The 14699-nt window shown below is 42.7% G+C and overlaps 1 protein-coding gene across 10 annotated transcripts in view; it reads left to right on the top strand.

Moving 5' to 3' along the window:
- Mesk2 (misexpression suppressor of KSR 2) overlaps positions 1-14699 on the top strand; it is a 68451-nt gene that overhangs the window by 13511 nt on the left and 40241 nt on the right. For 2 of the 10 annotated variants that reach the window (XM_078196342.1, XM_078196339.1), the window contains exons 1-2: positions 4907-5311; positions 11961-12466. The exons of 1 other annotated variant lie outside the window; for it this stretch is intronic. In XM_078196342.1, the coding sequence (XP_078052468.1) occupies positions 12252-12466 (215 nt within the window). In that variant the 5' untranslated portion in view covers positions 4907-5311; positions 11961-12251. Of the gene's footprint in view, positions 1-4905; positions 5312-11960; positions 12467-14699 lie in introns of those variants that run through there. 7 more of the 10 variants (XM_078196345.1, XM_078196341.1, XM_078196347.1 and 4 more) reach the window with 5 other exon arrangements.

Here is a 14699-nt window from a genome sequence, read left to right as displayed (position 1 = left end):
GAACTGCGAAGATATAGCTTAATTATTTATATGACAAACGAACGTGTGCCTCGTTTTTATTTGGGAGAAATATTTTACGCAAATCGATCCGCATATTTCTGTACCAATCTACAGTCACAGAAACTCGCAAAAGTATGCGAAAGCCTTCTACAGAATATACCTATTTGAACCTATATTTTAATATAAATAATTGTTGATAACTTAAACTGGCAGTTCCGAGACAGGACGAGCACTTTCTATTAAAAAATTCTCATCTGTAAGGGTGATAATAACCACGATGATTATCTTGAAGAAATCTTGTAAAAGTTTAGAAAGAATATAAGCTTTAGAAAGAGTATAGCCGAAGTATTTTTGTAAAGCTCTTGGCAGAGAGAAGTGCTGCCTTGAAATTTGTAACCAGTAGTTGTTCGTAGATAATTGTACGATTAGCATGCAAGCCAACAGCCTCATTCACGCGCAGCTAATTATTATTGAACTTGTTAGAACAAAGACACTATACTTAGGCCAATATAGGCAAAGTTGCTCTACCGTCGCAGCGCGCGTAAACGCGCAAAATGCCTTTCCTTGAAATTGGGTTGCAGACTGAAACTTATCGAGGCGTTTGCATTGCACTATCCCTTTCACGAACGCATTCCCCCATTAATTAAAAAATGTCCGAACTAACCTGCTAAACGTCAATTACAGGAAACTGAGGCAAAGGCTACGTCAGTGACACGTTATCGTTACACAGTGACTGCGTACTCAGTATACAGTACCTCGTGCACAATGATTTTCAACGGCGCGTTGATACAATATTCTAGGAAAAATAGGACAGTCGATAAAGTATAGCTACAAATTACCTTGCAAGGTGTCGGCATGATGCACAAAACACCAACGAATAATAAAAATCTCTCGGAAAAGCCTGCAACCAACGCGTAACAGCAGGTATTGTCCGGTATTTCTGATATTTACGGCAGAAGTTACGGTGGCGTGGTTGCGTGAATCTGCTGGCGAAGGCTCGATTCGATGACCTCTGGTTAGCGGAGGTGTACCTGACCTCGTTCATCGAGACGCGCGGCAAGGATTTTAATTAAACGTTCGAAGATTTCTCCGGCAGCGATTGCGAACGGGGGAGCGCCGGCGAATGAATACGTGACCGATGCTCCCGCTGAATCAAGGAATAATACTTGAACCAAGTTCCCGAGCATCGTTGAAATTCCTCCACTGTTCATTCATGAACCAAACGCGCTCGATAGGGGTGCGTGAAGGTCTCGGAGATAAGTAGAACATCCAAATAAATTGACGCGTTCGCTGTCAGCGTTAGTTTCGCCGTTTGTCATCGTTATTAAAATATTCTATTAAATGCAATGAGAACTTCGCTTAAGATTTATTCTAATATTATGTATTATATTTTCTCGTGGATTTGATGGGTTTTATCTCTTGCAAGATTTATTTTGCCCAAAAGCAGGCGGTCTAGTTGCGCAATTTGAGTCGATCAATAACTACAATATCGTAACAAAGAAACCCAAGAACGGTTGGAGCGAGGCTTGAAAGGCGCAAGTGACAAATGCTCGTTGAAAGTTACAGAGTTATGTGGAGGGTTGAAGAAGAACGGCGCGTGTCTTTTTGAATTACTACGCGGACACGAGAGCCGGGCGTGTATTAGAATCCTTTTAACCGGACATAAATAAAGGTCCGAGTAATCTCTAGGGAGGATTAGCTTGGCAGGGGCGTGGAGGAAGACGACACTCTCGTTTACCTTACGGCGCGGCACGGCGCCACCAAGTACGACGTTGTACCGTGGAATGGGTTGCGATTTTATCCCGGCGCGACGCCACGTTGCTCCGACGCACGTCCGCCGATTCAAAAACATCGTCTCTATCTGGGAGATCTGGCTGTAATCTCCCTTTTCTTCTCCCTTTCTCTCCCCGGTGCTCGTCAAAATGAATTCCATAAAACAGACTGCCGCGATGTGCCGCGACGACCCTCCGACTTCGCCGGCGAGCACTCTCGTTTCTCTCTCCCATTCTTCTCATATTTGACTCGATTACCAGCAAGAGATAAACGAAGACGGTCAGGGGAACGTGTCCGAATCGGTCCGGGATTCTTGCGGGCTAATCTCGAGAACGAGGTAAATGGTAACTGATCAACGGCGAAGACGAGACGGGGATGAAAACGGGACGTGACCGTCTCGGTTGCAATTGAATTCCAGATTTACGCCTGACGTCGTAACGTGGCTCCGGATAGCTTCTAAGCTTGGCCTCGCAAGACTGGCTGCAAATTTAGCCTGTTCTCCTGATAATGCTGATCAATCCGACACGTTGGCTGCCGAATTATCACCCATACATGCCCCGGAACAGTGATTTTGTTCGGAAGTCAAACTGTGAAAGTGGAATCCATTTTGGGAACCGGATAAATTAAAATACCCGTGCGATTTTACTGAAACTTTTACTGCCCTACCCTAACATCACGTTTCCTGATTTTTTCTTTCCGAAGTTTGTAATTAACACTTAATTGCTGAAGGAATTTCATCAACCGAGATTACGGAGACTGAACTTTATAGATTTAAGTTTCGGGTCTTTTTTAGCGATCCAAGAACTATTGAATAAATTTGTAACATAGCAAAAAATAATACATGCGACACTATAAATGTGTGTTTATTCATTATTTAACTCTTGTCTCCAGAATTTGAAAAAAATCCCAATAATTGAATTTCGACACTGAATACAGCCAAAATAGGATTTACAAGGGTTGTTGCGAGGCTTTCGGGATTTAAGGAGACGAGAATTCGTGGAGAAGTCCCGAGGGACTCGTAAATTTTGAGTAACACGAGGTCTGGGCTGGTTCTAGGTGTCTCAGGGTGATTCAGACCATTAGAGACTTATCAACTGATACTCTAACTTCGCGAAGTCTCCGCACACTGTGGTAAATGTCTGACCTTCCTCGAATTGAAAGTTGGATATGCTCAACGAGAAATTGTCTGTCGTCATTTTTCTGTGTACCAAACAATGTACGTACATTTGGTCTCACGAGTCCAGTATCACGAGTGTGTAGTAAATAACTTGAATTTAGAACGATACGAACGTGGTCTCTCGAGATCCACGGATTCTGTATCGGTATGTTCAACCCTAATTGTTCCATGGCAAGTTTCTTGAACTCTTGAAGACTACGAAGTCTTTTGGAGTCCATGGGATTGCATACTACATTTGTACTGTACATTTATTATTACATATTATCATTATTATTTATATTATTACTACTATTTATTATACTGTATACTAACTTAAACATAAGGATCGTGAAAGCAGTATTGCTAAATTATGCCACTGTTTATTACTTGCTTACGCTTATTGCTTACTGATACTTATTTTTCTCATTAAATTAGCGGTTGTCTGTATGCTTATTAACATTTTAAAATTTAAGATAGTGCGTATGCTTATTAATGTTACTAAATTTATACTTATCTACGTTTAATAACGTTAATAAATGTATGATGGATTGCAAAAATTATTACAGGTTTAAAATGTGGAACATATACTACGACGCATATTAATACAATTTTGTATCGTTCAAGACTGAATAAAATGGACACTGTTCAATACGTAACACGTATTTGTTGTGTAATTATTTCGTTTATTAAAAGATTGGTACTTTGAATTCACGACAACCGTGTATTTGACACATGCGTTATACTCTTAAACGGTCGCATCAGTATTCTCGAGTTTACTGGCGTTTAAACCAGATTCGACTGGTTTGTCCCAGCCTCGTCTTGCGTTAATTCCTCCGAACGCGTTGTCTGTTGACAAGTCTGTTTTTATCTTGTGTTTACAGGCTGCAACAATGTATTTTTTTATTGTATTCCCGGATGCGTAAACAAGCTACATATGCATAAATACTGTAGCGGACATTGTGACAGAGACTGACAATATTCGGCTCAATTTAAATATTCGTATTATGAAACAGTTATCAAATAATTTATAACAAATTGTTCGCTAATATTAACAATAAGAATGTTTAAAACTTCGAATGTTTTACATCGAAGGTAATGCTCACCATCTATTCTAAGAATTATATACTATCTGGATTAGCTATATCCTATTCGTGCTAATTTCAAGCTTAACCGATAAAGTAAACCCGGAAGTTACCTAGCAACGGTCACCTCTGTTTAAGCCCAGAGAACCGTAGCTTCTCGATATCCTCACCCGATAAATAAAGCGTTATCAGTAGACCGCGAATGTTTATGCGAAATGAAATTTATCTAAATTTATTCTAATTAATTCTCGTTTGTGATAATACCAACAATTTTCAACTGAAATATGTAAAAGTGGTCATTTTAGCCGCCATGATAGCACAAGCAACATATAAGCAACATATAAGAGTACACCTGGCACTTAATGTATTATTTTGTTATACAAAAATGAGGCTGTAGTAGCCATATTACCATTTATCGTTATCGATATTTTAGAAATATAAACTTCTTAATAACAATCGAGTATTCTATAGATTTCATTACCATTAATGATACACTTTATGATTTCAAAGCTACAAATTCAAATTATCGAAATGGAAACAGGAATTTCCATTAACGTTATTCGATACGAAAATGGGAATGGTGCTCTAGCGACCCGACTGTTTATTACGAATAGATAAATAAATAAGAAATGACTACTCTCTTTCTTCCAGTTAGTCATTTTAGTAAATATACGAGAATTTAGCGTCACCCACCGAAAATCGATGATCCCAGCAGCAGGTTACGTCCACCTGGCAGTTTCCCCATGGCGATTTAGTCCGCTCCCTTCTTGCAAGATGTCGTTAGGCCGTCCTAAACCGGTTCGATCCAGTGTATACCGCGCAGGGAATGGTGCGCATTCCCATGGACCAGGCTGTAGTCTGTAGTCAGAGTCGTCGTGTATTCGGGCCAATAGTAATCGTGCGGTGGCTTTGAGAACACGGTACGGTCCCTCGTTAGTCTGTTCGTGGTGCGTCTCCGTCTCCACACGTCACGTCGGGTAGAACGAGCGAGCGATAGAAGGAGGAAGAGAGAAGACGAAGAAAGTCGCAGTCATCACAGGCGAGAGAAGGGCAAAAGCGACGCGAGCGCGAGACTGAGACGTCAATCGTAGTCGACGAGTCGGGAGCGTTCGTTGTTCGTCGCGTTCGCAAGAGAAGAGCGGGCAGCTCCTAAGAGAGGAACGGTAATAGTATTGCCTGGCGCTCGTCTCCCGTCACAGACGTGCCTCTAGTTTCCGGTGCAATCGTGTTCGGAAGCCGCGGGGAAGCTGCAACTCTTCTTCGGCACCAGGATTCCGCAGCGGAAGCCGCGCAAGACGAGGTGAGTCATCCGCGTATAACCGCGTAACGATTCGCCCGTTAATTCACGCGATTCCTTCGCGGACGAACAGGGATTTCGATCGGTGGAGAAACTGCCGTTTCCCCTTCGAGGCAACACGCATTTTCGATCGATTCGCCCGTTTCCGTGGCGTTGGACGAACCGTTGTCGCCACCGCCGCCGCGAGGCGCCGTCTCGCGTCGCCTCGCGTCGCGCCGCGCCGCGCCGTTGTGTCACTGTTTGTGCGTACACGTATGCGTGACCGCGAGTTCCCTCGATCGTTACGATCCACGACGTGCGTGTTTTCTCATTAATAACAGGCGGCCTCACGGCAGCCCTCGGACCCATTAACAACCCAGCGTCGTCGTAGCGAACGGTCGGACCTCTTTCCTTCCGTGCCGCGATGATCGATCTTGGTCTACGACCAACCCCCTTCATCGCCACCCTCTCCGCCCTCTGTCCTTCTTCTACGTGTACTATCTCTTCCTACCCCAAAAGATGCGTTTGCGAACCGCCAACTCGCGATTCCGGTGCGCGAATGTTACGGGCACCGGGGCTGACGATCGACGCGGCGGCTCGATAAGTCGACGCAGCCCGGGAAACGCGATCCATCCGACGGGAAACGAGGTTAGACGGTGCACACGCGGCTATCCATGCGAAAAATCAATACACCCTCACTCCTGGGCCACGAAGCTACGAACCACGAAGCACGAAGCCGCGATTCAGACGCGCGCGGATGGATTCCGAGAATCGGGGGATCAGCCTTACGAGAAAACGACGATCGCCGCGGGCTCTGCCTAGAAAGCTCCCTTTTGCCAGCGACGGCACCGAGCAAGGATCGATTTCGGAACCGTGTGCAGTCTACTGCGAGCGTACACTGCCGCTCAAAAGTACCTGGACTTTGCAATTTATCCCTGTCTACTTTGTTAATCGATTTTATTCTCAATAGCTGTTTATTACTATATTTTATACGTCAATTATTAAAAGCCTTTGCATCTTTTCAATGTTTTGTGAAGAATTCAAAAGATAAAAACTGTTTGTTTTCAAATAGTCTGAAATGTAGAGGTATTTGAATAGCATCCTAATTTAGGGTTCATAATGATCCTTTTTGCACTTTAGTGCGTGCATTTCTCATTTCAATACATACAAACTTTTCATTATATTTGCTATAATATTTTATTTAAATATTAAACTGATAATTAAGACGGTGGAAAATACAGTGTCTAAAATTGAGTAATATTCATTTCGTAATAATTTTCAGATAAATTGCAACGTTGAAAGTACTGGAATCATTTTGAACGTCAGTGTACACACGCGATAACCTGGAAATTTAAACGTTAGGGTTGATTTCTCGAGGGACAGTAGATAAAAAATACGGTTTTTTCGCATATTCAGGTCCCAGCATTAAATTTGATATATTCCATAAAATTCTTGATGGTGTCCATCGTTTTTAGTAGAAGACAACATTTTCATTAAGAGTTTCTTCTTTCTTTTAAATGTAATATATTGTTGACGCGTATTTTAATCAGTAATTAGCTAAAAGTTTTGTATAGGTTTCCGGAATGCAAGGTGCATCAAATTCTTGATCTTTCGGTCGACGCCATCTTGGTTACGACGAATTTCGTGAACTACTTTTCTACATTCCTTTCCGACAAAGGGTTTTTCGGTCAGAAATTTCGAAGCAACCGTATTCCGTGGTTTCCGGCTAATATTTCGCGCAAAAGTCAACCATTAGATTTTACGGCGTGGTAACGCGGTTCGAGTAGCAGCTGATCCCCAACAGTTTCGATTTTCGCGGGCGTGGAGAGCTGCTCCTAGGCGATGCACCGTGCTGCTGACGTTCGAGCCAGCTTGCACGGATAAAATGGAAAAAGTTCGTGACTGAATTTTAATATTCGCGGCCCTCGCAGGGTCGGCTGTAAAAGTTTAATGGGATTCCGATGTTACGCTCGAATATCGAATTAACAACCCGTCTGAGAGGGACATTGACTAATACCGGAATCGGTTTATTTCCATGGATAAATCTGTGTGCACCCGTTTGTAACCTTGTTCCCCATTGATTCTTGTTCTACATGTGTCGCCCTCGCGGATCACATAAGTCCATGATCCTGGAATTTTTCCTCGTGCCAAATTAGTTTCAAGAGAACGAACATTTCACAATTAAATGTACGACCCGACAAAGGATTCCTACAACGAAACGAGAAATTTTTCCTGGCAGATATTTAATTTAAAATTAGTCTTTCACGTGGCTCGATTGAAATTTTATGCATCTCTAAAAGAAATTATTATAAAAGTCTAATATTGATAATTTCACGGTGAAAGTTTTTCGAGCAGATAAATGTTTTAATTAGCAGAAAGACTCTAGGCGTTACGTTAATACTCCCTAATCGCAACCATAAAAATGCAATTAGCGTTCTCGCATCTACGGTCGCGGCGATACTTTCAAACTAATGTCACGATAAATACGAGGACAATTGTACGGCTTAACGGTCACGCCCGCGTCTACTCGTAGCTAGATCCTCATGATTTATACGCTCCGAATTAGGCGTGACAGTTATCGTAGGGTCAGTTTAAGGTCTGCACCCACTGCTGAAATTCTCCCAAGAATTCCGTACGTCCGCGTCCACCGAGGAATTTTATTCTCGAGAGAAAAACTCGGCAGCGGTCACAGACCCGAGAGCAATTTTCCGACAGTCGTTACTCATCGATTTTACCCTCCTTAGAACGATTGTCTTAACTGTTTCAAATATTTCTAATTCCTTGCTATGTTCGAAGATAATTAAAAAATTTTATATATATTTTTGCATCATAAATTGAAAGTAATGGGAGAATATAAATCGAGGATTCAATGTTAATTTCTAAGTAAAAGAAATTTTGACACAGGTTGCAAATGTTGGCACAAAGTTTATCAATTTTGTAATTTATATAGATGCGTGGTTTTTCTTTAATGACTTAAAATTGAGTACTATTGGAAATGAAATGTAAATTGGTATATTCTTGTAGAATAATGTCTTTACTCACGGTAAGTGAGAACAGTCTTTACTCAGTGAATCGTCGGAAATCTGAAAACTTGTTCAATAAGACATTTCAGCTAAGGAGGGCGGAACAGATGTCGCCTTTACTCTTGAGAACCTAATCTCAGACGGTTCGTTCTCGAAAGCACATCTTTCACAAAAGAGAGTTTATAATTCGTCGATCTTGACGTCAACACGAATTTGCAGGAAGGCATTACAAATTTTCCTACACCATCCTGAAACATAAAACCATCCATGACAAAAACTCTTTCAGAACAAACAGAATCAAAAATCTAAAATTCCTAAATGTTACATCGAAACCTAACTCGTTCGCCGCAAAAACGTCCGTTATCGATCGAACAACGTAATCGTTGACCTAACCGTTCGAAACGCATCGATCGCAAATCCCGAAACCATCGGTCCTCGCCCCTGTTCTTCGAAGGAAGAAACCCAAAGCGCAACTTCCGTCGCGACAGCTATCCATCGCATTTCAGTTTCACAGCACAGAATCGATAGAATTGCGTTGGACAATTGTCGTGTCCGAGTTGGCGGTATCTTCTTCCGGCGAACAGTTCGTAGCACTTATCAATCGTCCCCGTCGATCATCGATCAGTAGTGCAACGGAACAGGAAGTCAAAGAGAGAATCTCGTCGGGCCCTCGCAACGGGAAGAACACGGTTGCACGAATCGTCCAACTGCGATTGTATTGTAACGCACGATCTATATTTGCATGCTCGTGTTCTGCGATCGCTCCAGTGGGAACCGTGTGATCGACGCCCGAAATTGCAGCTTCGTGGCCCGTGAACGTAACGCAACGCAAGGCAACGGAACGCTGCGCCGCTGCAACAAATTCCGCGGCTAATCGAATTCGGGGGCGATTCCGAGCGATTCCGAGCTGATTCTCGCGGTTCCTCTGGCGTCCGCATGTTCCCAGTAAACGACGATACTGCGCGTACCATCGCCTTGGCAGTTGGCATGTGGCCACGCATGATTATCTCGATGTATTCAGACAATCTGTTGTTCTGCATGATGACGCCACACTTTGACACGCAAACTCACTTCCTTTATTGCGTTCTTCGTTTTTTGTTTATTATGTTATTCGTTTGTTTGCTCGCGCGTCGACCAAGGCATCAACAACGATTTCCAAAGGCTGATTTCGGAAGATCGAGCGAGAGATCTGTAGAGTGAAGAGGAATAGAGATATTGCGCCGCTCGTTCTAGATCGCATCGCAATCTCGCCGGGACGTATCAATGTCTGCGATCGGCGAAGGGCGCGCGCAGGAAACGTTCCATTAGCTTTAGACGAGGCGGTTCGTTTTCTCGGACGGATCGCAATTAAAGAATCCAGATAGAAATGGACAGGTGGACGGGGATATGGGAATGTCTATAGACTTATTCGATAATTCTGCAATTATTTTCTTAAGCGCTCTTTCGAGTAACGCGGTTTCGATTGCACACCGATTTTCTTCCGGGGAAATTTCGTTGATCTCTTCAAATTTATCTCTTATATAATCTCTTCGCAAATAATTTCATGCATTTGTATAAATAACTAAGTAGCTGCAATGTCAAGAAAATTTTCACCTCCAGCAGTTGGCACTGACAATTTATATTTCTACGAATTTTGTGCAGTTGCGACATATACGAATAGATAAAACAACACTGTGAGGACGTCAAACAAATTTAAGAATATTAAATTTTGGTTTTGATATATTTAACTATAAACTTAAAGCTTGACAACGTTACTAGCTTATTACAATTATTAAAAGTGGGGACACATTTTTTCATGAAACTTTATTAGCAAGGGACAAATCTACGAGCTATGAAAAGTTTCAGTTGCTCGGGAGTACGAGTATTAACTGTACGAAGTTTGTAATCTGTGTTTCGTGTACACGTTTCATTTGTTTACATATATCACTGCACACACTTTAGGAAAAGTGGACATGGCAAAGGTCGTAAGAGAGACGTACAAATGTCAGTGCTCCGTTCGCCATCACCAACGGCAATTCCAATTAAGTTCTATTGTTCTTGGGGCCGTTCGTACACTTAACGGTACGAGAATTCGTAGAGTGCCTGTTTCATTCCACGTGCCGGTGGATTCGACGATTGTTGACTTTGTATTACGTGAACCATAATTGCAAATTCGTCCGACTGGCGATAATGACAACCGGTGCACCGGTCCTTTCGGTAGCATCACGTCACGAGCGGAGTGTACAGTTCTCCATTTAAGAGGACGCGCAGCATTGATGAGCGTCCGCGCAGTTGCTTTGTGCATTTCGACCGAATTAATTAAGCACTTGCCAAATCCGGTTTTCGATATTTCTCAAATCCAATGTTCGAGAAGATCGAGTGTGATTCCGTAATCCTTGCTCCACGATTTTCTCCTCAACTGATTCGAATTTCTTTGTGATAAAAGCGAAACAGAAATTTATTTCCATTTAAATAAATCGGATAATATTTATAAGTGAATTTGGGTTTTGAAGCTAAATTTTATTTTTTCCCAAGTGACGCCACGAATTTGATAAATGAGAGAACGATTCAATGAAATTTATACGATTTATTCATAACTTTTTTGGTGGCGCGTGTTGCGGAGACACGAATTTTCCGAGTGGAAACATTCGAGGAAACCTAGTAGCGAATAAAAGCGACAAAGCGAAATGATTAAAAGCATTACTGGGGCGCAGAGAACGTCATTCGGCTACAGTGGCGTCATTCTTTTTTAATACACGTGTACGTATAATATTTCACAAATGGAGCACAGTTCTGGTAACAACGAGGCTAACGCGCCGGTGAGAAATAATAAACAACACGATTCTCTGTGAAAATAATTGCACCTCTGCTCGTGACGTCATTAAAGGTCGACCTGTAAGAAAAGTTGCGACATTTGGGTCACCAATACGACTCGAATTTTCTGTGTGCCGTGTATCATCCGTGTATAGGGTGTACCTGAATATGTGAGAGGGTGTAGGGTGCACGAAGGACGTGTTGCGCGAGTTTTTGGTCCGATTAACTTCTCCATCGAGTAGAGAAACTGAAGTTCGAGCTTCGAAGTTTGATTTTGACATAACTTCACCTTTTTAACTCTTTGCACTCGAGTGGTGATTCCGAAATATCGTTTAAAATTGGCATGCCATGATTCGCAACCATGTATAAGTTTCTAAATCTGTTTATTCTAAAAATTTCATTACAGTGAGAGTAAATGCGCTTAATTTCTCATAATCGAAATGAAAACTATTAGAATGAAAATACCATTCAGATCAACTCATAATCTACAAATCAGTTTACAAACAATCGTAGTTAATATCAACGACATTCTTCACAGTCCACTTGTACCATCGATCTCTCTTTGTTAGTTTCTCGCCAGCAAAGTCTACTAAAAAGAACCAATTTGCTTGGAATACACAAAACCAACATCAGGTGTCGAAAATTTTGATTTAAAATTCGCTCGATCAAATAGCCTAAGTTAAGTATCAGGTTAAATGTCCGCTGACAGTCAGAAATCATTGTCGATGCCTCGATCCCTAGTCCGAGCATACACGCGAAACCTCTTTATCTTGGATTTTCTTTATTTGCCCGTTTGCCCGTTCGTTTGCCTTGTTGACGTACGATATTGGCTTATCGGCTTCGGGCACGCGTATCAGCATCATCAACACCAGCCGCCAGGAACACCGCGAGGACTGCGACCGCAGTGGCAGCGGCAGCGGCAGAAGCAGCAGCAGCACCGGTAGCAGAAGCGGAAGCGGCACGCATCAAGCATTCGGTTGGACCGCGTTCGTCAAGGAACGCGGCTGTCAGAAGTGAGAACAGTCGGCGTGAGGTAGTGGCACCGGAAAGGTGGACGGGCGAGTCCGCTGCGAGGACGTCCGAGCGGGTCGTCTGATCAGTCGGTTAGGGTTCATCGTGGGCGTGCAACAGCGGCCGGACTCGTCGCCATGCCGGCAGGTATTGGCGCTTCGTACAGGTCGTTAGGCGACCTGGGCGAGGACGTTTACAAAAGCACGACGATCGTCGACCAGACACAGACCACCGGGCAGAGCGTCCTCGAGAGCGTCAAGAAGGCTTTCAGTTTCGCCTCGCCCAAGGTCGAGCTCAGGAAAAAGGACCCGCTGATCGAGGACCGCCGTGAGAGCGTCTCGATCGTCTCAAGGTAATGCCTTATACGATATTGTCCGCGAGTACAGGGGAAAAACCGGTCGGCAGGTAGGGTGACGGTCGCGGGACACACACACACACAGAGTCTCTCTTTCCCTCTCTTGCTCTCACTTTCTCTCTCTTGTCTCTCCGCAATTGTTCCTCGACCTCGTACCAGTCTATTCGGCCCGTGATCAATTATGGTACAGGCTTCGATCCGATACTAGACTCTGCCCAGGTCGCTCGTGGAATTACTCTATTGTCTCCTCGTCAGAGCTACTTTGGCGGTAATAGTTCGCTGGGGTGAGAGGTTAGGCGATCGTTGCCACTTTAGGGTGACTTTGGGCTTGGCGCTGAAAATCGTTAGGGGATGAAAGTATTAGGTGTATTCTACTGATTCTTACGCATTTTTTTGGAGTTGCTATAAAATTCGCGACGGAAAGATTGAATTTTCATCTACAAGTAGTATTTAAAGTTAAAATCATTCTTCAATTACGAAAGAAATACTTACAGCATTTTTCGTCGAAATCCAATCTCATTTTTTCAAACATGACGAAAGGATTCTGTGTCAAAATTTCCGGTTGCTAGCACGCGTTGATTCAACCCTCTTCGGTTAATTCCACTAGTTCGAAGTTATAGTCTGTATGATCATTGCCGCTCGTAGTGCAGTAATTTACGGAACGAGCGCAGCGAATCATACGAGTAGTGTGTACACACGGTCAAAATGAATTAGTCGAATGTTAATTGAAGAGGTCTAACGATTTTAGCATTCGCGCGTGGGAAATATGTTGCCTGGCCGACAAAAATCATTGAAGTGTGTCCGAATGTTCGAAACTCTGTTACATAATGCAGAGAATTTCATAATCTGTCGCATCGAAAATAAATATGGTTAGTTGATTCAGTAATGGAATGACGCACTCGTACATGGTCAGTCGATATCGTAAATAAGCAGGCACAGTATATAATTTTCTAAAATATGCAACATTTATGCGATATTTATTTTTACTTCGGTACGAACAAGTTAAAATACAGTCTTTGTAAAAAACAGCAAATATTGTACGTAAAGCTTTACAATCTCGTTGTGTACGCAACATGCTAGAATAAAATGTAGGCGTCCGTTTACTTTCGACGTCCACTGACTGTGTTAAACTGCATAGGAATCAGTGTTTACTCAACCGTATCAGTTTTCCAATGAAATCTGAATACTTGTAGACGAACGCTATCGTACAGATTAGAGTGAATGCATCTCGAATTCGATTATATTATTAAATACAAAAATAATTAACTATTCTATTTCGAATTTCACGTTTCGTACTTTCTGAAAGTTAAACATTCTTCGCGAAAGCAAAAGAACGGTTTTCTGAAAAGTAAAGGTGCAGTCTGTTATAAAATAAATTAATTAATGATTTAGCGGCAAGTTCTTCACAAAGTTATCGTTTGATCGTTCTTAAACGGAAATATTTCTGGATTGGATTTTAAGACACTCTGAATCCACGGCAAACTGACCTGAGCAGAGTCAGACCTAAGGAGGTCGCGAGTAATCGGTTCGAGGTCGAAAATGTCGGAGGCACGGTTAGAGTGGCTTTACTATTGGCCACGGTGGCCGACCGTCGACTGGCGACTGGCGTCGAGGAATCGATCGTCACAGTTCCCTGCCGTTTTGAGCCGTTCGAAACGAAAATCGCGGAAAAATACTTGGTGTACTTCTGAGAAACGCATTGATGTATGGGGCCGCTTTCCAATTACTAAAACCTATCGCTACTAAATCGTCTGGCTCGCCTAACTCACCGCGCTAATGGGCATAGATCTGTGTTTCACGTGCTGCGGGAATCGTACCGTGTTTCCGTGTTGGACTAAATCTGAGGGGTCGTATCCTGCGTTGCGTCGTTCCATTAGCCCCGCGTACGCTCCATTTGGTAGTTAACGTTTATTGCAGACGAGATATTGCTGTTCCATGTCCGATTTTTCTCTTAGAGCCATTGCCGGTCGATCGATAGCAGCTTACTTAGCCACAGAAACGTTTACAGAGCTGTTCGTGGAAACGAAGAAAAGGATAATCTCGTTGAAAATTCATTACCGCGTCGGTTGGTAGATATATTTATTTAAATGGGCATAAAATATTCTAAGATATTCATTTTATTGAACGTAGTAACTAATCGGTAGCTACGCAAATATGAAATATTGTCGCGCAATGATTCGTAATAAAATTCTAAATTGTTTCCGATTGTCACTTTTGAATTATCATCGCG

This window comes from Augochlora pura, chromosome 2, assembly GCF_028453695.1.
Source record: "Augochlora pura isolate Apur16 chromosome 2, APUR_v2.2.1, whole genome shotgun sequence".
Taxonomy (NCBI): domain Eukaryota; kingdom Metazoa; phylum Arthropoda; class Insecta; order Hymenoptera; family Halictidae; genus Augochlora; species Augochlora pura.
The sequence above is the reverse complement of the archived record's forward strand: the minus strand, read 5'-3'. Positions and strand labels throughout refer to the sequence as shown.